General features: G+C 39.8%; 2 protein-coding genes across 3 annotated transcripts in view; one reads left to right on the forward strand and one right to left on the reverse strand.

Moving 5' to 3' along the window:
- NC2alpha (negative cofactor 2 alpha) overlaps nt 1-20,845 on the reverse strand; it is a 32,379-nt gene extending 11,534 nt beyond the window's left edge. The window contains exons 1-4 of the mRNA XM_053796010.2: nt 20,490-20,845; nt 12,121-12,193; nt 8,487-8,580; nt 436-656 (exon numbers count right to left, since the gene is read on the reverse strand). Coding sequence (XP_053651985.2) covers nt 436-656; nt 8,487-8,580; nt 12,121-12,193; nt 20,490-20,531 — 430 coding nt within the window. The 5' untranslated portion in view covers nt 20,532-20,845. The remainder of the gene's footprint in view (nt 1-435; nt 657-8,486; nt 8,581-12,120; nt 12,194-20,489) is intronic.
- Nucleotides 20,846-21,311: 466 nt separating this feature from the next.
- The window catches only part of LOC128702036 (V-type proton ATPase 21 kDa proteolipid subunit c''), a 34,453-nt gene continuing 33,356 nt past the window's right edge, over nt 21,312-22,408 (forward strand). Inside the window, exon 1 of one of the 2 annotated variants that reach the window (XM_070101489.1) lies at nt 21,312-21,394. The gene's annotated coding sequence lies outside the window, so the exon portion shown is untranslated. The remainder of the gene's footprint in view (nt 21,395-22,408) is intronic. The other variant, XM_070101490.1, reaches the window with a different exon arrangement.

Here is a 22,408-nt window from a genome sequence, read left to right on the forward strand (position 1 = left end):
CAGTGAAATGAGTCAAATACAGAGGCAGCAAGTGTAGCAGTGAAATGAAGATGATGTAATCAGTCCACCAACCCTGGACAGAATTTAATTAAGAGTCCATTCTCATGCTTCAGCTTTATATCGCTCCAGACCATGGAGCTGAACTCTTCTCCAGGCTGAGGGACTGACCACCTTAAATACTGTACTATTTCTTCAAGGTTGATGGACTGATTATATCATCATTATTTCACTACTACTGTTGCCTCTGTATCTGACTGAAGAAGCTTACTGTGTAGGCAAAATATTTCAACAATAAACTGTTGCACATATGTCTTAATCATCTACTTGTCAGTATTTTGTACCATTTTCAACATGTGTGAACATTGTCTGCCAAACCGCACTACGTTAACCGCACTCGCATGTTAACTTAATAAGAATAATCAATGCTCGACTTACTGCTTGTATCCACTGGAGATGGAGAATATGGGTGGGAGGGTAACTGCTGAGTGGGTGATGTAGGTGTAGCTCCTGGGCTGGAGAACGAGAGAACAGGAGTTATGGGTGTGCTAGGGGTTGGAGGACCAGTCTCCATTTCTCCATCAGCATTGATATCTGCCACTGAAGCCACTAACTCTTGCAGGAAGTCAAATCTCCTCTCTGCCATAATACACTGCTTTCTGTAAAGATTTTGTTTCTGAAACACTCTCATGGTAACACGTGTAAGATAAATAGTGATTAACCACATTAAGAATTCTGATTCCCAATGCAAATTCCCACCAAAATTTGTGTACAGCAAGAGAAATTAAACATTACAAGCAATTAATTATTAATGGCAGAAGTGGTGCTATGGAAGTGAGGAAAACAAAAAGCTAAAATAAAGGTTATTAGATTAGATTTTTTATTTCAGCATGATACAATGTTTGTATAGAGGTGAATGACATTTAGGTGTGCATGCAGAAAGCCAATTAACATGCAGAGCATTTCGGGTAAAATTAAGATTAACTTAAGATTAATAAGGCAATGACTAATTGAGCTTTTTGTATACAGTCTCTTAGGTGGTTGTAAATATAAATTTAGGAGTTACAATGAATACAAGAGAAGTGAATATCCTAGTAGCACATGCTATACGGCTTTTATTGCGTTTAATTATTTTAAGAATTACAGGTAATGAGGATTCTAGCATTTTAAATAATGTGGATATATTCAATGTTTAATGATTTGTGAGGATCACAGATATTGAGAGTAAGATTATATTGTTTTCCATATGTCTGTGACAATGAGAATATGGATATACAGTTTTCACATATTTGGCTGATGTTGGGATATGATAGGGAGAAGTGTTTTTTAATGGTAATTTTGAAGGTGTTGGCTGAGACAGTGGCTCTGGAGATTTCTGGCTGAGAGTTCCGGATTTTGGTCTCTTTTATGTACACTGAATTTTTACAAAGATTAAGACTGACACGAGGTATGTCACAGTTTTTTGTGCATAGTATTATGTCTATGGGTCCTGTTGCAACTATCAAAAAAGTGCTTCAAGTTGGGATTAAGATTAGAATTTATTTCTCTGTAAATGTAGGTTGCACAGTAGTAAGAGTGAATGTTTTGTATAGTAGGCAGATTTAGGTCTTGGAAGAGTGGGGGTGTGTGTTGTCTAGCAGTGGACTGTGTCATCATTCACACTGCAGCTTTTTGCCAAGTTATTATTGGCTTAAGGTTTAACAAGATAAATATTTATTGAAGAAAAACTTATCACATCTTGGAATGAGAACGTAAACCTGAAAAAATATTCTAAATGAGGCAGCATTCGAAAGAAATTATTCTGACTTGTGGATAAGAGAGAAAGTGGAAAAAAAAGAAAGCTGGCAATACTGGTAAAGTACCACGAGCTACAGAAATTAATATAAAAAAAATAACATATGTAGACCAGATTATGTATCATGGGATGATATCCGTGCATTTTGTTGCGTACTCCGGTAAGCTGTCCTAACATACAAGAACAGTTAGAAATAGAAATACAAATAGCTAGAGCTTCATTTTAAGGAGGTTATTAATAGAGTATTCAAGAGGTTGCTAGTAGAATTACAGTAATTCAACCATTCAAATCATTATGAAGCCCTGTGTAGTCTGCAATCAATCAAACAAACGGGCTTCCACATGGATAAATTGTCATTTTTGTGGAAATTGGTGTCATGTCCCTTGTGCAAATATCCAAGAAGTACAAGAAGTATTAAAACAGGGAAGTGTTTTTGGGTATGTCCAAATGAGATAAATCTGTGGACTAATATCACATTGGTATTAAAAGAGGATAACATCAAAGCTGCTTTCATAGACAACCTGGAAGCTTTCTACAACAGATGGGAACATAAAAAGTCTGGGCTGGATGGTACTGCCCTTGCTGCTGGTCATGTAGACAGAAACTGTAAGGCTGGAGGTGATGTCCTGGTTGTCAGTAAATGTGGGGCTGATAGTGCTGTCCTGGTAGACAGTAATGGTGAAGCTGGAGGTGCTGTCCTGGGAGACAGTAATAGTGAAGCTGGAGATTTTGTCCAGGTAGTCGGGAATTGTACGCAGGATGGAATGCATATAAATGACCTCATGGGAGACAGGAGCCGTAGTGGGGAATCAAGTGTAGTCAAAGATAAGATAAAACCAACATTGCAAACTAGAAATACCACAGGAAATAGCAAACAGACCCCTGGCAGTCTTCAAGCTGGCACTGGACAAGCACCTAAAGTCGGTTCCTGACCAGCCGGGCCGTGGCTTGTACGTTGGTTTGTGTGCAGCCAACAGTAACAGCCTGGTTGATCAGGCTCTGATCCACCAGGAGGCCTGGTCACAGACCGGGCCGCTGGGGCGTTGACCCCCAGAACTCCCTCCAGGTAAACATAACCCATCATTTCTTTTACTGGTTTTCCTGCCAATTCTCTCTCTCACTGAACGTCTTGCAGGAAGTTCCTCATTGCTGTGTAAGTCCCCCCTTTTATAGTTTGGTTTTTCCCGACCTATTCCTGTTACCCTCTCCACTTGTAGCTCAACTATGTAATCAAAGCACAGAATCACATGACTAGCTCCAGGGGGCCTTTCGTACGTGATATCCTCGATGTCCGAACTATTCAAGGTGAATACTAGGTCCAGTCTAGCTGGATCACCACCACCTTTCTCTCTGGTAGTGTCTCTAACATGAGGTTAGAGGGGTGGTGGTGGGGTTGTTTTTTTTTGTGTGTGTGTGTGTGTGTGTGTGTGTGTGTGTGTGTGTGTGTGTGTGTGTGTGTGTGTGTGTGTGTACTCACCTATTTGTGGTTGCAGGGGTCGAGTCTTAGCTCCTGGCTCCACCTCTTCACCGGTTGCTACTGGGCCCTCTCTCTCCCCGCTCCATGAGCTTTATCAAACCTCGTCTTAAAACTGTGTATGGTTCCTGCCTCCACTACGTCATTTTCTAGGCTATTTCACTGCCTTACAACTCTATGACTCAAGAAATACTTCCTAATATCTCTGACTCATTTGTGTCTTCAACTTCCAATTGTGGCCTCTTGTTTCTGTGTCCCCTCCCTGGAACATCCTGTCTTTGTCCACCTTGTCTATTCCATGCAGTATTTTATATGTCGTTATCATGTCTCCCCTGACCCTCCTGTCCTCCAGTGTCGTCAGGCCGATTTCCCTTAATCTTTCTTCATAGGACATTCCCCTTAGCTCTGGAACTAACCTTGTCGCAAACCTTTGTACTTTCTCTAGTTTCTTGACGTGCTTTATCAAGTGCGGGTTCCAAACAGGTGCTGCATACTCCAGTATGGGCCTGACATACACGGTGCACAGTGTCTTGAACGATTCCTTACTAAGGTATCGGAATGCTGTTCTCAGGTTTGCCAGGCGCCCATATGCTGCAGCAGTTATCTGATTGAGGTGTGCTTCCGGAGACATGCTCGGTGTTATACTCACCCCAAGATCTTTCTCCTTGAGTGAGGTTTGCAGTCTTTGGCCACCTAGCCTATACTCTGTCTGTGGTCTTCTGTGCCCTTCCCCTATCTTCATGACTTTGCATTTGGCAGGATTAAATTCGAGAAGCCATTTGCTGGACCAGGTGTCCAGTCTGTCCAGGTCTCTTTGAAGTCCTGCCTGGTCCTCATCAGATTTAATTCTCCTCATTAACTTCACATCATCTGCAAACAGGGACACTTCTGAGTCTAACCCTTCCATCATGTCGTTCACATATACCAAAAATAGCACTGGTCCTAGGACCGACCCCTGTGGGACCCCGCTCGTCACAGGTGCCCACTGTGATACATCATTACATACCATGACTCGTTGTTGCCTCCCTGTCAGGTATTCTCTGATCCATTGCAGTGTGTGTGTGTGTGTGTGTGTGTGTGTGTGTGTGTGTGTGTGTGTGTGTGTGTGTGTGTGTGTGTGCGCGCGCGCATGTGCGTGCATGTGTGCGTGCGTGCATGCGTGTCTGCGCGCACGTGCACACACACAGTATCTGAGGTATAATGATCTTGTATATGTTTTGGTCATTAAGCAGAATATCCATCTTGGTTTGATAATCAATGTTAAAAATGACCACTCCTCACTTGTTGGAGGTAGTGATCCTAAAGTTTGGAGTTGAAATTTCTTGATAACTACAAAGCAGTGCATGGTAAGCGAGGGTGTGGGAGTCTCTTGTGAGGCAAGCAAGGATACCTTGTATCCTCATGAATTCAATGTGCCTATAATTCTCAGGGAGTGTGTTTGTGTATTGGATGCCAGTGGAAAATTTAAGTCATAAGCTGAGGACTGCAGTCTCAGTGTTGGATAATGGGTGATTAGATAGGTTGGTAATGATGCAAGAGCTACCAGAATTCTTCCAGGTATGGCAGAACCCCTGCATCCACAGACTTGGTTTCTGCGGTATCAGTTATCTGTAGTTTACTTTGGCCTAAAAATAACCCTTAATTTTTACACAAATAACCCGCATATAGAAGAGAGGAGCTTACGACGACGTTTCGGTGGTGGTGGTGGTGGTGGTGGTGGTGGTGGTGGTGGTAGTAGTAGTAGTAGTAGTAGTAGTAGTAGTAGTAGTAGTAGTAGTAGTAGTAGTAGTAGTAGTAGTAGTAGTAGTAGTAGTAGTAGTAGTAGTAGTAGTAGTAGTAGTAGTAGTAGTAGTAGTAGTAGTAGTAGTAGTAGTAGTAGTAGTAGTAGTAGGAGTAGTAGTAGTAGTAGTAGTAGTAGTAGTAGTAGTAGTAGTAGTAGTAGTAGTAGTAGTAGTAGTAGTAGTAGTAGTAGTAGTAGTAGTAGTAGTAGTAGTAGTAGTAGTAGTAGTAGTAGTAGTAGTAGCAGTAGTAGTAGTAGTAGTAGTAGTAGTAGTAGTAGTAGTAGTAGTAGTAGTAGTAGTAGTAGTAGTAGTAGTAGTAGTAGTAGTAGTAGTAGGTCTTCTTAACCTGATTCCTCCTTTTTTCTTTTTCTCCCTCTTTCCCCTTTTCTCCTCTGGGTTGTCTTTCTTCTGTCTCGTGTTTCTGTTCCTTCATTATTTATTTCATCACTTCCCCTTCTTCCCCACCCCTGTGTACTTTCTCTCCCTCTGTGGGCACCTAGCTCTCTTGCAGTGCTCCCCTTTCTTTGTATTTGACTGGCTCGTCCTCCTTATTCCCCACTACTACTACTACTGCTGCTGCTGCTGCTACTACTACTACTACTACTACTACCACTACTACTACTACTACCACTACTACTACCACTACTACTAACACTACTACTACTACCACTACCACCAACTCTTCCTGCCTATATACAGTGGACCCTCGACCAACGATGGCATCGTCTAACGTTAAATCCGACTAGCGATACATTTTAACGCAAAAATTTTGCCTCGACTAGCGCCAAAAAACTTGACCAACACGATTCGTTTTGTTCGAGACGCGTCCACTTGTGGCCAGTGTTTACAAGCCAGCCAGCTACCACAGTCCCATCCAAACATACAATTGGAACATTTCATATTATCACAGCGTTTTTAGTGATTGCACCTGCAAAAAAAGTCACCATGGGCCCCAAGAAAGCTTCTAGTGCCAACCCTACAGCAAAAAGGGTGAGACTTACTATGGATATGAAGAAAGAGATCATTGCTAAGTATGAAAGTGGACTGTGTGTCTCAGAGCTGGCCAGGTTGCACACAAAACCCCAATCAACCATCGCTACTATTGTGGCCAAGAAAACAGAAATCAAGGAAGCTGTTCTTGCCAAAGGTGCAACTATGCTTTCAAAACTGAGATCGCAAGTGATAGAAGATGCTGAGAGACTGTTATTGGTGTGGATAAACGAAAAACAAATAGCAGGAGATAGCATCTCTCAAGTGATCATATGTGAAAAGGCTAGGAAGTTGCATGACGATTTAATTAGAAAAATGCCTGCAACTAGTGGTGATGTGAGTGAATTTAAGGCCAGCAAAGGTTGGTTTGAGAGATTTAAGAATCATAGTGGCATGCATAGTGTGATAAGGCATGGTGAGGCTGCCAGTTCGGACCAAAAAGCAGCTGAAAAATGTGTGCAGGAATTCAAGGAGTACATAGACAGTGAAGAATTGAAACCTGAACAAGTGTTTAATTGTGACACTGACAATGTTGTGAAACACTTTAGGAATGTCAAAGGAACGGGAGGTACAGGCCTCTATGGACAGATATGTTGTACGACAGAGGTCCAGTGACTCAAGATGGTCCTAGCGGCATTAAAAGAAGAAGGGAAGTAACCCCGGAAAAGGACTTGACACCTCAAGTCCTAATGGAAGAGGATTCCCCTTCTAAACACTAACACCATCCACACTCTCCCCTCCTCCCATCCCATCAATCATCACCAGATCTTCAATAAAGGTAAGTGTCATGTAATTGCACATGTCTTCTTCAGTTTGTGTGTATTAAAATTAATATTTCATGTGGTAAAATTTTTTTTTTCAATACTTTTGGGTGTCTTGCAAGGATTAATTTGATTTCCATTATTTCTTATGGGGAAAATTAACTTGACTAACGATAATTTCGATTAACAATGAGCTCTCAGGAACGGATTAATATCGTTGGTCAAGGGTCCACTGTATACCCCTTCCTGCTCTACTTCTCATTAGTGTGACTTTGTAAATGGTCCAAGTCGGACCAAAACGTCGTCGTAAGCTCCTCTCTTCTATAAGCGGGTTATTTGTGTATCATTCCAGTCACGGTATTGTGCCTTTTTTTGTTATTTAACCCTTAATTTTGCTTAATAATAGTCCCAAAGCACAAAAGTGATGCTGGTAGTTCTTCAAAGCCCAAGAGAAGCCTGAAGTGCTTCCCATCAGTGAAAAAATGCTAATTCTCAACTTATTGTGCATAACTTATCAATTAAATTTTATTATAGGTATGTACGTAAATGAAAAATTTCTTACATGTATATAGGATTCGCTACTATCCACAGTTTCGGTTACTATCCACAGTTTCAGGTAACTGTGGAAGGTATTGGAACATATCCCCAATGGATACGGGGGGGGGGGGGGACTACTGTACTTCTGTCACAAAGCATACAGTGTGTGTGGTCAGGATAAATGTTCTCTTGATGATCCTCTGTAATTCTACATTCTTATGCTGACAATTAGACTTTCTTTGTACATCTTCTTATACGATAACATCAACTCTAAACTTATATCCTCCTTAATACTGACCATAAACTTAAACTAAGGTGCTGTTTGTTGTTTGCTACAGAACCTGTCTTCTGATACCCTCAGCAATATACTACTGAGATGGTGTTCTAAAGTGACTCACTTAGAAGCCTGGCAGTGTGGAACATTATGCTATCTTCATTAGTGAATGTCTGGGCACTCTGCATAAGGCAGATTCATATTGGTGTAGGAAATGGGTGGTCCAATTGGGAAAGATGAGTGGGAGTAAACTTATCCTAGTTGCTACCATTTCTTAAATGCATCAAGTACAAAAGTTGCTCCTGTTGGCTGATTGCTTTGTCAGGACAATTAAGTACATGATGGTATAAGCTCAAAAGTGGAAATAAAGACACTGGTAGTATGAGGAAACCTTTAACTATGATGTTTCACCCAAGGCCAGGTTTGATCAGGAATATACAACCACTTTGTTAATGGTTTCCTTGTTGCAAGTCTCTCTATATACTGTAATTCATAATATTGTTTTGCTATAATGTGATTTGTCACTATATTGTATATATAAAATACAATATAGGCTTTCTAATTTGTCAATTATATTCTAATGCAGTATGCTGAATCTTAATTTAAAATACAGAATAAATTAAAAGTTTTTATAATTTTTCTGCATTTTTAGAATTTTTTAAACATATTTTAGTTATATCCAGTATACATATTAAAATTATTTTTATATAAACTGTACCAAAATATACTGCTTAAAATGAATTTCATAAAAAAAAAAGCATTAGAATATAGTATTCTGTTATCTGCAATTATTTATTAATAAACATGTAACAATTTGTTAGTGAGCAAAGAACCAAATTTAATACAAATTAAAAGAACATATACATAATGAACTTACAAGTGAGCAGGGGTGAGAGTCCGGGCATGGCGTGCCATGGTGATCTCTCCAGCTCGGGTCAGCAAGGACTCCACAAAAAGCTCCAGGCCTCGAGGTATTCAAAGTTAAGGAGTTATCTGATTACCTTCAGGCAAGTACAACAGAACCGAGTATCTGTGATTTCAGTTATCCATAGTTGACTGTCTTGAAAATAGCCCTTAATTTTGTTTAATAATGACACCAAAGCACAAAAGCAGTGATGGCGGCAGTTCTTCAAAGCCTAAGAGAAGCTCAGAAATGCTTCCCATGGGTGAAAAAGTGCTAATTCTCCACTTATTTTGCATAATTTATCAAATCACCTTTATCATAGGTATGCATGTAAACAAAAAATGACTTACATATGGAGTCTCAGAACGTATCCCCTGCCTATATGAGATGGGGAACTACTGTACAGCCAAACACCCAAATACATATGCTTTGATTCTTCAATACTCTTGCTTAACTGTTTCACTATCATGACTATATACATTTTTGAGGTCAGTAGTGCTTACATATATCCAAGTCTTAGCTATAGCACCCTCAAATATGCTGAGCAGTAAATTTCAGCCTAGACACATGATAATGGGTGTAGGTGGTGGGTGTGCACAGTATAAAGACATCCTGCCCCATGCAGTACATGATGGGAACAGCAAATCTACAACTTGACTTTGGATTACTGGGTGTTTCTTGCTGCCAACTGATAAAACAGAAGACATGCTAGTGATTTTGGTAAGGATTTTTTAATCTAAGTACTTTGAGGTAAAAAGAAACATGATCTGAAGAAAAAATGCTCACTGGTGGTGAGAATGGATGGATTAGTACTTTTGGGGCATTGAAGTCACTAATATTCAGCTTTTAGAATAATGCTTGACATGGACTGTTCAGACTAGAAATGGCCTGAAACAGGCTTCAAATTGGTGGAAATATATTATTTGAGGTAATTTTCCTGAGATAAAGTTGGGTTGGAGAGAGGGGATAAAGAAGGCTTTGAATACTACAGTTTTGAACATCTGACAGGCTTGTGTGAGCATATTAGATCTGAGCAAGTGGGGGTAAGTGGTTTTTGACATGCTGTTGGAGTGTGAGCAAGGTAACTTTTATAAAGGAATTCAGGGGAAACCAGTTAGCCAGACCTAAGGATGCTGCAGTTCAGGTCATCAGCATAATTCTGGAAAGACAGCAACTGAATGAATGACAGTGAATGTGTTTCCTCTTTTTTTGGGGGGAAAGGGTTATCCCACCTTGGTGTGAGATGGCCAGTGTGTTAAAAAAAGTATTCTGAAAATAGCTTCCATATCCATTTTGTTTTAATGCACGACCCCTATGATGAAAACTAACCACAGGATTACATTCAAAACATGTGAATTGCATTTCTGTCTTTCAAATAATTTTTGTCTTGGCTTTTTTATGGATGTTAATATTAGTGAGGCTAAAGTACTATTTTTTTTTTTCCCAACAAGTCGGCCATCTCCCACCGAGGCAGGGTGACCCAAAAAAGAAAGAAAATCCCCAAAAAGAAAATACTTTCATCATCACTCAACACTTTCACCACACTCGCACATTATCACTGTTTTTGCAGAGGTGCTCAGAATACAACAGTTTAGAAGCATACACATATAAAGATACACAACATATCCCTCCAAACTGCCAATATCCCAAACCCCTCCTTTAAAGTGCAGGCATTGTATTTCCCATTTCCAGGACTCAAGTCCGACTATATGAAAATAACCGGTTTCCCTGAATCCCTTCACTAAATATTACCCTGCTCACACTCCAACAGATCGTCAGTATTTAAAAAACACATGCCTTCTAAAACACAGGATACAGTCATATCAGAAACCAAACTTATCACGCAGAAAAAATTAAGTGATATTTGCAGATTTTATATTCATGGACACCTCTAGGAAACCATCTCTTACAAATCTGTAGATTTAAGTAAGTAGCCTTTGTAACATTTGCTAGTGTCTTGAAATTTAACAGGTTACTAATACAAGTTACAATACAGTGGCTGAAAAATTTGCAAATAACCCATAATTTGGAAATTAAATGTCCAGTATATGCAATATATCAAAATTCTGGGTTAGTTATGAACAAACAAGTTAGCTTTTGTGAAGAAATGAACTAAGATTTGCATATCATAATAAGGTGAAAGTATTGCACTGCATTAATATGCAATATTTCAATACATATTTCAAATTTACAATGGTGTGACAGCATTGCACATTCAGTACTGCACATTTACTGATAGGATAAACTTTTATTCATTTATTTTTCAATACTGGTATTTAGTTGGTTACAGTAATTATTTGTTTATTTACTTATTCAGCGACACTAGTTATTTATCATATCATATTCGACATACAATATTTTCAACTTACGATGCGAAATGTAACCCCCATCGTATGTCGAGGAGCACCTGTACTGCTATATTTCTCTTCTCCCCCCCCCAAAAAAAAGGCAGTCTCCCACAGAGGCAGGATGACCCAAAAGAAAGAATTTCACCATCACTCACTCCATCACTGTCTTGCCAGAGAGGCGGTGATAATGCAGTTCAAAATTGGAAATATCCCCAACCCTCCTTCAGAATGCAGGCACTATACTATATTACAGTAATATAGTATATTACTTCCCTATTCTCCCCAGCACCTGAAGAATGTGAGGTAATTAATTTGATCCAATAAAGAGGGCAGCTCCAATTCCTTGGATCAACAGTCACTCACTGGCACCATGGCTTTGCCTTCCTTTGAAGGTAAAATCAGGTAAACAAAAACTTTAAGGTCATTTAAATTCTGTATTCATTATCACTTCACTATCATTTCTAATCTAATTACTATACAGGAATTTCAGTGGTTCGGACATGTAGAGAGAATGGAGCGAAACAGAATGACTTCAAGAGTGTATCAGTCTGTAGTGGAAGGAAGGCGGGGTAGGGGTCGGCCTAGGAAGGGTTGGAGGGAGGGGGTAAAGGAGGTTTTGTGTGCGAGGGGCTTGGACTTCCAGCAGGCATGCGTGAGCGTGTTTGATAGGAGTGAATGGAGACAAATGGTTTTTAATACTTGACGTGCTGTTGGAGTGTGAGCAAAGTAACATTTATGAAGGGATTCAGGGAAACCGGCAGGCCGGACTTGAGTCCTGGAGATGGGAAGTACAGTGCCTGCACTCTGAAGGAGGGGTGTTAATGTTGCAGTTTAAAAACTGTAGTGTAAAGCACCCTTCTGGCAAGACAGTGATGGAGTGAATGATGGTGAAAGTTTTTCTTTTTCGGGCCACCCTGCCTTGGTGGGAATCGGCCGGTGTGATAATAATAATAAAATAAAATAAAAAATTTTAACCAAACTAAATATTCAAAATGACTACCATTATACACAAATAACCCGCACATAAGAAAGAGAAGCTTACGATGACGTTTCAGTCCGACTTGGACCATTTACTCTACAATTATAATATCTATAGTGAAAATAAACTTGTAGCTCACTGGTTTTACTTAATATCTGATTTAAGCCTGAGTTTTTGGGCTGCATCATCTCTTCTTATAGGCTGATTGAGTGTGCTGGTAGTTTTTCACAAACCTAAGTCAGCATTATTAAAGACTATTATGTATGGCAAGAAAGGATATAGATGATGACAGGGACAGCTGCAGCAACCTTCCCAACCTCCTCATCAGTCTGCATAATCTTCTTGATTCTTGCCTGCAATGAAAATGACAGCATTATATAAATATCAAATTTCTTTACAGAGGCTGGATAATCACGGACCACAAACAATCGAAGTGAGTTTAAGTGGAAGATTTTTTTTTTGTTTACTCAGCCTAACATTTAACTCATTGTTAGAATAGTTTAGTATTGTGTCAGTGAAGAGATTCAGGGAGACCATTTAGATACGTATAAGTGAAGTACAGTGCCATCTGTGGTCTATTAGTGGTCCTGGGGACTACCTTCTCCACAGCTTGGTCTCAGCCCAGACCTCCAAGATTGGAAAGAAAATAATAAGGATTACGAAATACTTAAAATAATACAGGATTAATAGCTGAAGTACAGAGGAAAGTAATGTATATACTGCATGTAAGTAAAGTTTTGTAAGATTTACCTATCATCTTACATGTTTATGAGACAGAAACAAAAGATAAGCAATCCTATTTGAGGGTCATTCCATGTTAAGTGAATCAGGGCTCCCCACCTCACCACCACGGATTTTGATGAAACAATGTGCTGAATCCACCATGTCCCAAGCTAACTTTGGTAAAGTTTTAGATAGGTCAATGAAATGGTTGCCGAGACAGAACCCTTTGTTTGACACCATGCCGCGACTGAGTACTGTAACCCTACGAAATTTCTGCAACTTTGAATCAAAATAATTTCTCACTCTTTCGACCAAAATAAATGAAACTTTGCTATCTTACACAACTTCTTATGCTTAATCCAATGGAACTATCATGGATTTACATTTTTTTGAAACTGACATACTGACTGAGCTTCAAAGTGGAGAAAAATATCAATGCATCAAAAAATGTAAAATTTTAGCCTTCTCTCGCTCGTGTAATAATAAAAGATATCCCCATGAAAGCCTGTAATTGTTTTACATGATAGTAGGATTGCTGGTGTCTTTTGTCTGTCTTATAAATATGCAAGATTACAGGTACGTCTTGCTACTTCCACTTACACTTAGGTCACACTACACATACGTGTACAAGCATATATATATACGTATACACCCCTCTGGGTTTTCTTCTATTTTCTTTCTAATTCTTGTTCTTGTTTATTTCCTCTTATTTCCATGGGGAAGTGGAACAGAATTCTTCCTCTGTAAGCCATGCGTATCATAAGAGGCGACTAAAATGCCGAGAGCAAGGGGCTAGTAAACCCCTTCTCCTGTATATACAGTGGACCCCCGGTTAACAAACTTTTTTCATTCCAGTAGTATGTTCAGGTGCCAGTACTGACCGAATTTTTTCCCATAAGGAATATTGTGAAGTAGATTAGTCCATTTCAGACCCCCAAACATACACGTACAAACGCACTTACATAAATACACTTACATAATTGGTCGCATTTGGAGGTGATCGTTAAGCGGGGGTCCACTGTATTACTAAATTTAAAAGGAGAAACTTTAGTTTTTTTCTTTTGGGCCACCCCACCTCAGTGGGATACGGCTAGTACGTTGAAAGAAGAAGATCATCCCCATGAAATTTTGTTTACTATTCTGTGACATAACCCTGTTTAAAAAAATACATACAGGAGGTCCTCCATATTCATGGAGGACCAAGAACCTCGTGGGGATCAAGAACCTCGCGAATCTTGAAAATTCACAAACGTTTGGTGCACAAATATGATGTAGGGTAATATAATAATACTATACTGTAGCATTCACAAATGTTTTGATGCGCAAATATATTGTAGGGAAATATAATACAGTGGTCCCCCGCTTTTCGTAGTTCCCGGCAATCGTAAAATTCGCCAATCATAGGGGTATTTTCGTATAAACATGGACTCGCTTTTCATAGGTTGACTCGCGAGTCGTAGTTCGTCCGGGACGCGTACGCACGGCGTGAGCCAGGGCGGCAGCCAGTCTGGCATTGTTTACCAGTGAGCGAAGGTCCCCTCGCGTGCTCCAGCGAAATATTTCATAATATTCCATTTATTTTAGTGCTTGCAAGTACTAAATAAGCTACCATGGCTCCAAAGAAAGCTCCTAGTGCCAAGCCTGTGGTAAAGAAGGTGAGAAATACGACTGAATTTAAGAAAACCATCATTGAACAATATGAAAGTGGTACAAGTGTGGCCGAACTGTCCAGGATGTATAAGAAACCCTACACAACCTTATATTCCATAGTGGCCAAGAAAAATGAAATAAAGGATGCTGTTGTTGCAAAGGAAGTAACTATGCTGACAAAAATGAGATCACCAGTACTGGAAGAGGTTGAGAAGTTATTATTGGTGTGGATAAATGAGAAACAATTAGCAGGAGATACTCTTATGACTTTGTTTATTTGTGAAAAGGCTAGGCAGTTGCATGAAGATTTGGTAAAGAAATTGCCTGCAAATAGTGGTGAAGTGAGTGAATTTAAGGCCAGCAAAGGCTGGTTTGAGAGATTTAAGAACCGTACTGGCATACACAGTGTGGTAAGGCATGGTGAGGCTGCCAGTTCGGACCACAAGGCGGCTGAAAAATATGTGCATGAATTCCAGGAGTACATAAACAGTGAAGGACTGAAACCTGAACAAGTGTTCAATTGTGTTGAAACAGGCCTCTTTTGGAAGAAAATGCCAAAGAGGACCTTCATTACACAAGAGGAAAAGGCAATGCCAGGACATAAGCCTATGAAAGACAGGCTGACGCTAATGTTCTGCGCTAATGCTAGTGGGGATTTCAAAGTGAAGCCATTACTAGTGTACCATTCTGAAAATCCCAGAGTGTTCAGGAAAAACAATGTTATGAAGAGTAAATTATGTGTTTTGGAAATCTAACAGTAAGGCATGGGTCACGAGGGAAATTTTCGTTGAGTGGTTCAATGAAGTGTTTGGCCCTAGTGTGAAGGAGTATCTCCTGGAAAAGAAATTGGATCTCAAGTGCATGCTAGTAATGGACAATGCACCTGCTCATCCTCCAAACTTGGATGACCTAATTTTCGAGGAGTTTGGGTTCATCACAGTAAAGTTCTTGCCCCCGAATACCACTCCTCTCCTCCAACCCATGGACAAGCAGGTTATTGCAAACTTTAAAAAACTCTACACAAAAGCAATGTTTCACAGGTGCTTGACTGTGACCACAGACATTCACTTGACCCTAAGGGAATTTTGGAGAGAACACTTCAGCATCCTCCACTGCATAACCCTTATAGGTATGGCTTGGGAGGGAGTGACTACCAGGACTTTGAACTCTGCCTGGAGAAAATTGTGGCCAGATTGTGTCGACAAGAGGGATTTTGAAGGATTTGGGACTGACCCTAATGAGCCTATGTCTGTTGTAAAATCAATTGTGGCACTGGGGAGTTCCATGGGGTTGGATGTGAGTTTGGAGGATGTAGAGGAATTGGTGGAAGACCACAATGAAGAGCTCACCACTGAGGAGCTGCAAGAGCTTCAGCAGGAAGAGCAACACACTGCAGCTCAGAATCTTGCTGCAGAGGAGGAGGAAGAGAGATGGAAGAAGGTGCCTTCTTCAGAAATTAAAGAGATTTTTACTATGTGGGGTAAGATGGAAAGCTTTATGGAGAAACATCACCCTAACAAGGTTGTTGCAAGCCAGGTTGGCAACATGTACAGTGACAAAGTCTTGGGCCATTTTAGGGAAGTGTTAAAGAGACACCAGAAACAGAGCTCTCTCCACAGTTATTTTGTGAGACAGGACTCCAGTGGCTCTCAAGGTGGTCCTAGTGGCATTAAGAAACAGAGAAGAGAAGCAACCCCAGAAAAGCAAATGGTACCTGAGGTGTTGATAAATTAGACACATGTGCAACTCTTGGGTATCTTTATTGAGGAAACGTTTCGCCACACAGTGGCTTCATCAGTCCATACAAAGGAGAATCTTGAAGAATAGGAGGAGAATGAGGTAATCAGTCCCTCAACCTTGAGTCGATGTGGTCAGTCCATCAATCTTGAATAGAATACGGCATACGTGCTGAGAAGGAGCTTATAAACCGTTGGCAGGAGAGGTGAAGCAGTCAGAGGCAGTGTAACACTTATTCAGGTACCTGAGGTGTTGATGGAAGGGGATTCCCCTTCCAAACTATAAACAATCCACTCTCTCTCCTCCTCCAGTCTCCCATATACTAAGAAGAATCTCCAATAAAGGTAAGTGTTATGCTGTTAATGTTTCATTCATCATTTCCCATTGTATTGTTTATGTACTACATACATATGTGCCAGGAAATGCAGCTGCCAAAACGTGATCTGCCGAACCTGATTCTCCACTCATCTTCAGGTTGTGCAGGGAGAACAGTCTCTTAAATTTATCAAACCGTCCTTTACTTCCTAGGAAGTCAAAATGGGTGATGATAGGATGTCCTGGTTCTGCATTGGTGATGGCCTCATCACTAGCCAACGTATCATACAAAGTCTTACCCTTTGCACGAACAGCATTGCTGTCTATGGGATTTCCTCTTCTATTTTGGTCTGAAATCCACACAAATAATGCTGATTCCATCTTAGACATTGTACCGTTTCTTTCTTGTGACACTTGCTTGGCTGAGGGAGGAACAGTAGATGCTATTGCTGCCCTTATCTTCACCTCATTTTTCTTCATATAGTGCACTGAGCTTTCGCTTACATTAAATAATTTTCCAATGGCAGAATTGCTCAAATAATCTGCCCTACACTTGTCTAGCAATTTCACCTTCTCCAGATTCATGACTTTCTTGGAGTGCTTAGGGGTTGGCTCATCAATGGTGGTTGCTGTTCGCTTGGGGGCCATACTTGCACCACCACACAAACACACTTGTATGGTAGGACACAAACAGTAGCTGGACACGATCGACGCAAACAGTTCAACATGTTACTATATGCGGATGTCATATCACATTATATGCTGTTAAATGAAGCTCTTATAACACCTGTCATTATTCATCTCTAAAAGACTATGTTTTATCTCTTCAGGTAAATTAATTATAGACAATTGATAGCAAATTTCTAGTATGTAAACTACGGAATCTGCCAGTAACGGTAGTCCCACAACTTTTATCGTTAGAAGAGAAAAACCATCATCGACATATCAGGACTTATTTTATTGCAAGAAAATTGGATTTAAATTGGTACATGACTTATCCACAGACAAAAAAGCACTACTTATTCGATGTTCAAAAGTAAATCTTATGGACAATGACCAAATTTGTTTGCATCATGAAGCAATATGCTACCTCAAAAAAATATGAAACAATGCAAAAGACATGCTGCAATCCATTTGGAAAGCAAAATCATACTGGAACAGGACTTTTGAGGGTCGATGCTGAATGGCTGACAAACTGAATTGTTTGACAAAGCTGATGCTTGAATAGCGGAGACTTCAACTACCTTGTCCTCATCTTTGGATAATTTTGACATGGACAAGTCTGCCACAATTAATAAAAGCTCGTCTGCCTTGGGTGAACAACCCTTGAATTTTTCGAAAGTGAGCAGCAGAGATAAAAAGGCTATACAAAATGAAAAATTGAACAAGTGCAAAATGTGATGATGCACAAGATCACTGCCGCAGCCAGACTCAATGTTCAGAACATTGGACTGTCTAGTCAGATGACAGAATGCAGCTTATGTGAAGACTACATTTCTGTGACTGAAGAAATGAAGAGGAAAATCAAAATATCCAACAGATCAAAAAGAAAGTTCAAATGACTTGGGCTCCAAAAATTTGGTTTATTGAAGCTACAGCTTTGAAGAGTGTGGTGAGGGCAGCCAGAAAAATCAAGAAAGAACAAGGTATTTTGGCTTTGCCAGAACCGAGAGTTGGAAAGTAGTTGTCAAAAGAGGCGGTCAACAGAGTACAAGAATTTTATGAAGACGATGAATTCAGCAAATGTCCTGGAAAGAAAGGTTGTGCTCCAGTTTGGATTGATGGAGAAAAGATGCACAAACAGAAGCAGTTGCTGTTGAGCAACCTTAGAGAGATGTATATAGTATACTGTGAAAGGCATGGCACTGAAATTGGGCTTACAAAATTTTGTGAGCTCAGACCAGTCGTGTGTAACAATTGGTGCTTAAGGCACCCATTCTGTTTGCGTCTGTACCATACATCAGAACATCAAACTCAAGTTGGAAGGAGCCAATATTAAAGATGATTACGAAGTGCTTATAGAAAAAAACTGCTTGCAAATGGAACACTACAGATTACATGCTACTGCAATGTTAACATTCTCCCAGCAAGGAAAAACTTACAGTTTATCTCGAAGAAATATTCAATGATTGGGATGTGGATGAACTGACTGAATTTACACAGTGGATGCATACTGATCGTGTAAAGCTAGAAACATGCAAACTAATGTTGGATGAATTTATCAGCATGCTTGCGAACAAAATTTGAAAGTTGACAAGTAACCACTTTGTCTCAAAGCATCAAAGTGAATAACTGAAATCTTTGAAAGCAAATTTAGAAGAAAGTGAAATGACTGTTTCGAAGGACTTTACTGAAAATTACTCTTTTGCTGTACAAGACACTGCTCAGGGCTTTCATCAACCAGCTAAACAATTATAGCCAATATAATATGTAGCCACTTTAATGAGCATAATTTGACTGATGATATAAGTGATCAATGAATCTCAGCGCTGTTTCAGAGAGGGGCATTCCAGTACAGTATTAGAGGCAGTAGACTAAGATAAAGAATAGTGACCATAAGAAAGGTTTACCAATGACACTAATATATGCTGTCAAATAATTTCTAACGTGAGAACTAGGAGGCTAAAGGATGACCTGGATAGGTTGATGGTCAGAGAAGTGGCAGATGCAGTGCAACGAGGACAAGTGCAAGATTCAAATCGTGAGACTGTACTTATAAACTACACAATATAAATTATACTCCAAGAGAAAGCGAAAAACGTCTAGTTCTGGGTAGCAGAAATTTCAAGGCAAGATAACAATGCATAAGTGTTTGCAATAAAACTAACGGAAACCTTGACTTCATAACAAGAAATATAAATAATACAAGTCCTAAGGCTGTACTTTACTTTTATATATCTTTTGCTGCTCAGGATGAGCATAAATAATTTTGAAAATATAAAGAAAAATGACATATATGATTCATGTATTAGAAATCTTTCCTACAAAAAAATTAGGCTGAAGTCACTGAACTTGCACTTTTCCGAGGTACGAAGTTCTGACCAGAGCTTTGGTAATATGGGGAAGGAAGAAGGATGGGTAAGGATGGAAATATGATAAAAGGATTGGGAGGGTGGAGGGGGAGGTAAGGTTTTAAAGGTAAGTGGCCTAACCACTTTGGCACAATTTAAACAAGTGTGTGTGTATGTTGTGGTATTCATGAATACATTAGACCCATAAGATAGGTATACTTCCTACCCATCAGTTGCAGTTTTACCAGCTGTATACCAGCTGAGTTGGAAGGATGCATACTATTTGCAATTGTCTTTTTTTTTTTTTGCGAAAGAGGTCGGTTGTAAGGCTGCTGCTGCTGCAGGTGGTAGTTGCAGGGTATTCGATGGAGACTGGGTGCTAACCCCTAGTTGGTTGGCTAAGCAGTTTCTGGGGTGGTGTCCTGCCGTAGGAAGTTTACAGATGTTATAAGGTTAGTTGTGAGGCGTAGATTGACAGAAGCAGGTCTCCCAAAATTGGGGTACATTTATCCTTGATGCTGGACAAAGAATGGTTCCAGTGATATCCATTCTTCTATTTCTTCAGGGAGGTCACTCAGGATCCTTGGTCGAGGGAAGTTCTCCTTGTGAATGAAACATTGAACTCTTTGTTGGAGGGTCATTCTTTGGGATCTGTGGGGAGGTGTGTTAATGATGATGTCGGTGGTGTTCGATGGTTGGGGTGGGTTCTCTCTGTCAGGTACATAGAGTACTTCTAAAAGGCATAGAATTAAGCGAAGATACAAATGAAGTGAAGAAATGTAAAACAGGAATAAATAAATGGGATACATAGAGAATGTTGAAAATATCTAGACAAGACTCACAACAATGGACTCGAGTTGGAGAAATTTAAATTTAGAAAGGATAGAAAGTAGCACTAGTTTGACAATAGCTGTGGATGAGTGGGCTGTATGACCCTTGTGGGTTAAGCGCTCAGTTATGATTATAATAAAGCTGATAATAATGATGAGAGGAAGTAACTCTCAGGTAACGTCAATGAGGAGAAAAATTTGAGTAGCTTTAAATACAAGTTGTACAGGTACAAAAGTGGGCGTGAGCTGAACCTGCCTAACATGGGCCAGTAGGCCTATGCAGTGCTCCTTCACTTTTATTTTCTTATATTCTTAGAATTCATTGGTTCGAAAAATTTAAAAAAAATTTTAATGCACATAGAACCCGAGGATACATTACTTACTGGCGGGAACCTGGCATTGTATTTCTTCTTCTTGCCTGGCATGCTGGATGCACTAGTATTGTAAGTCACCAAATGAGCAGCTTAATAAAGCTTATGTCCCGTGGCTAAAGTAAGCTTAAAGGTAGAGGCAGGAAAAGCTTAGCTCGTCATTCACAGCTTATCTTGGCCCCTCAGGCGACACTACCAGCACCGGGGGGGTTTCGAGTGTGAGGACAGCAGTTGGTGGAGGGACACACGGGGTGGTAAGACACACTGGGGGATAATACTGGAGGTTTATAAGGTATGAGAGTAGTAGTGTCTCCTTCACCCCGCCACCAACAACAACAACAATGATGGCCGCCGCCACCCTCACTCACTGTTACTATCACCAACACTACCACGCTCATATAACACCACTATATCTACATGTTATCACTTTAACACGTTGTATTATCTAATTCACAACTAAAATACATTACACTAATTTTTTTAATAACGCGTTTACACGCCTGTGAAAATAATAAATTCCTTTCACCGACCATATTACTCCTCAACACCACTATGATATAAATACATTATCACTTAAACCACATTGTATTATTCAGTTACAAACTAAAATACACAACAATTAATTTTTTGATAATGTATATAAACATTTGTGAAAATAATAAATTCAGACAAAACTTTAAAAACATTTCGCCATAAAATGACCACTTTTTAAATAATAAAAATAAAAACAATTACCAAAATTACAATTAACATAGATAAACATAATTAAAAATATATATTAAATTAGTTATAAGTAAAGGTATAACACACTGAGTGTGCCAAAAATACGAGACAAATTGAGTCAGGTGATCGATCCTGAGTATCTTGTTGAGTCTGGCAGCTCCTCGCTAACTTCTCTTATTTTCCTGTATTTTAAGGTAAATTAAAGGCTGTAACAACCTTGTGTGACAGTGTAGACTTCCAGTGTTAAGTCTACTGATGCTTGGCTCTCACTTACCACTCACCCAGGTGGTAATAATGGTGTTATATGAGAGGATATTTGCTGTCAAGATGTAGATCAGTTTTGTTTTAAAATCAAACTAAATAATATAACAGTATATTTTAATGTTTATTTTAATAAACTATAATTATAATTGCTAGAGTATAATATCTGGTGTTTAGTATAATTGATGGTAATATTTATGTGGAGTACGAGAACCCCAGTAGAAATATTTAAGTTGCACTATTGAATAAAAATTTTATTTTATATCAATTAATGTAATATTTGCTTAAAAGTTGCAGATTTTCAGCCTTTAATAATGTTGCTCAGTGGTAGTGAGTTCAGCTCACAACGGGAAGGTCCCGGGTTAAATCCCGGGTGGGGCGAGCATATGGACAGGTCCTTCTAAGATAAGATATTTGTCTACATGACTCACTATATCTTAATGACACGATTAAAAACAAACCATACCACGGGCGGGGATAGAACCCGCGGTCAGAGAGTCTCAAAACTCCAGACCGTCGCGTTAGCCACTGGACCAGCTAGCGTGGCCATGACGAACTCTAGCTCAAGTCCCCTCAAATTATTATTATTATAATCAAGGGGGAAGCGCTAAACCCGGAGGATTATACAGCGCCTGGGGGGGGGATGTGGAAGGCATTCAGGCTTAATTCGGGGAACTGGAGCACAGATCCAATTCCCTAATTCAAGAGCCCCTCACCAACATCAAGGAACCTTCCTAAGTCCCCTCAAAGCCGTCAACGTGACGGCTGGCTAATGTGACGGTCTGGAGTTTTGAGACTCTGATCGCGGGTTCTATCCCCACACGTGGTATGGTTTGTTTGCAATCGTGTCATTACAACTTGTGAGTCATGTTGACGGCAGTGAGGGGACTTGAGCTAGAGTTCGTCACGGCCACACTAGCTGGAGATTCGTCTGTAAAAACTTGCAT

The sequence above is a fragment of the Cherax quadricarinatus genome, chromosome 77 (assembly GCF_038502225.1).
Source record: "Cherax quadricarinatus isolate ZL_2023a chromosome 77, ASM3850222v1, whole genome shotgun sequence".
In the NCBI taxonomy this organism is placed as follows: Eukaryota; Metazoa; Arthropoda; class Malacostraca; order Decapoda; family Parastacidae; genus Cherax; species Cherax quadricarinatus.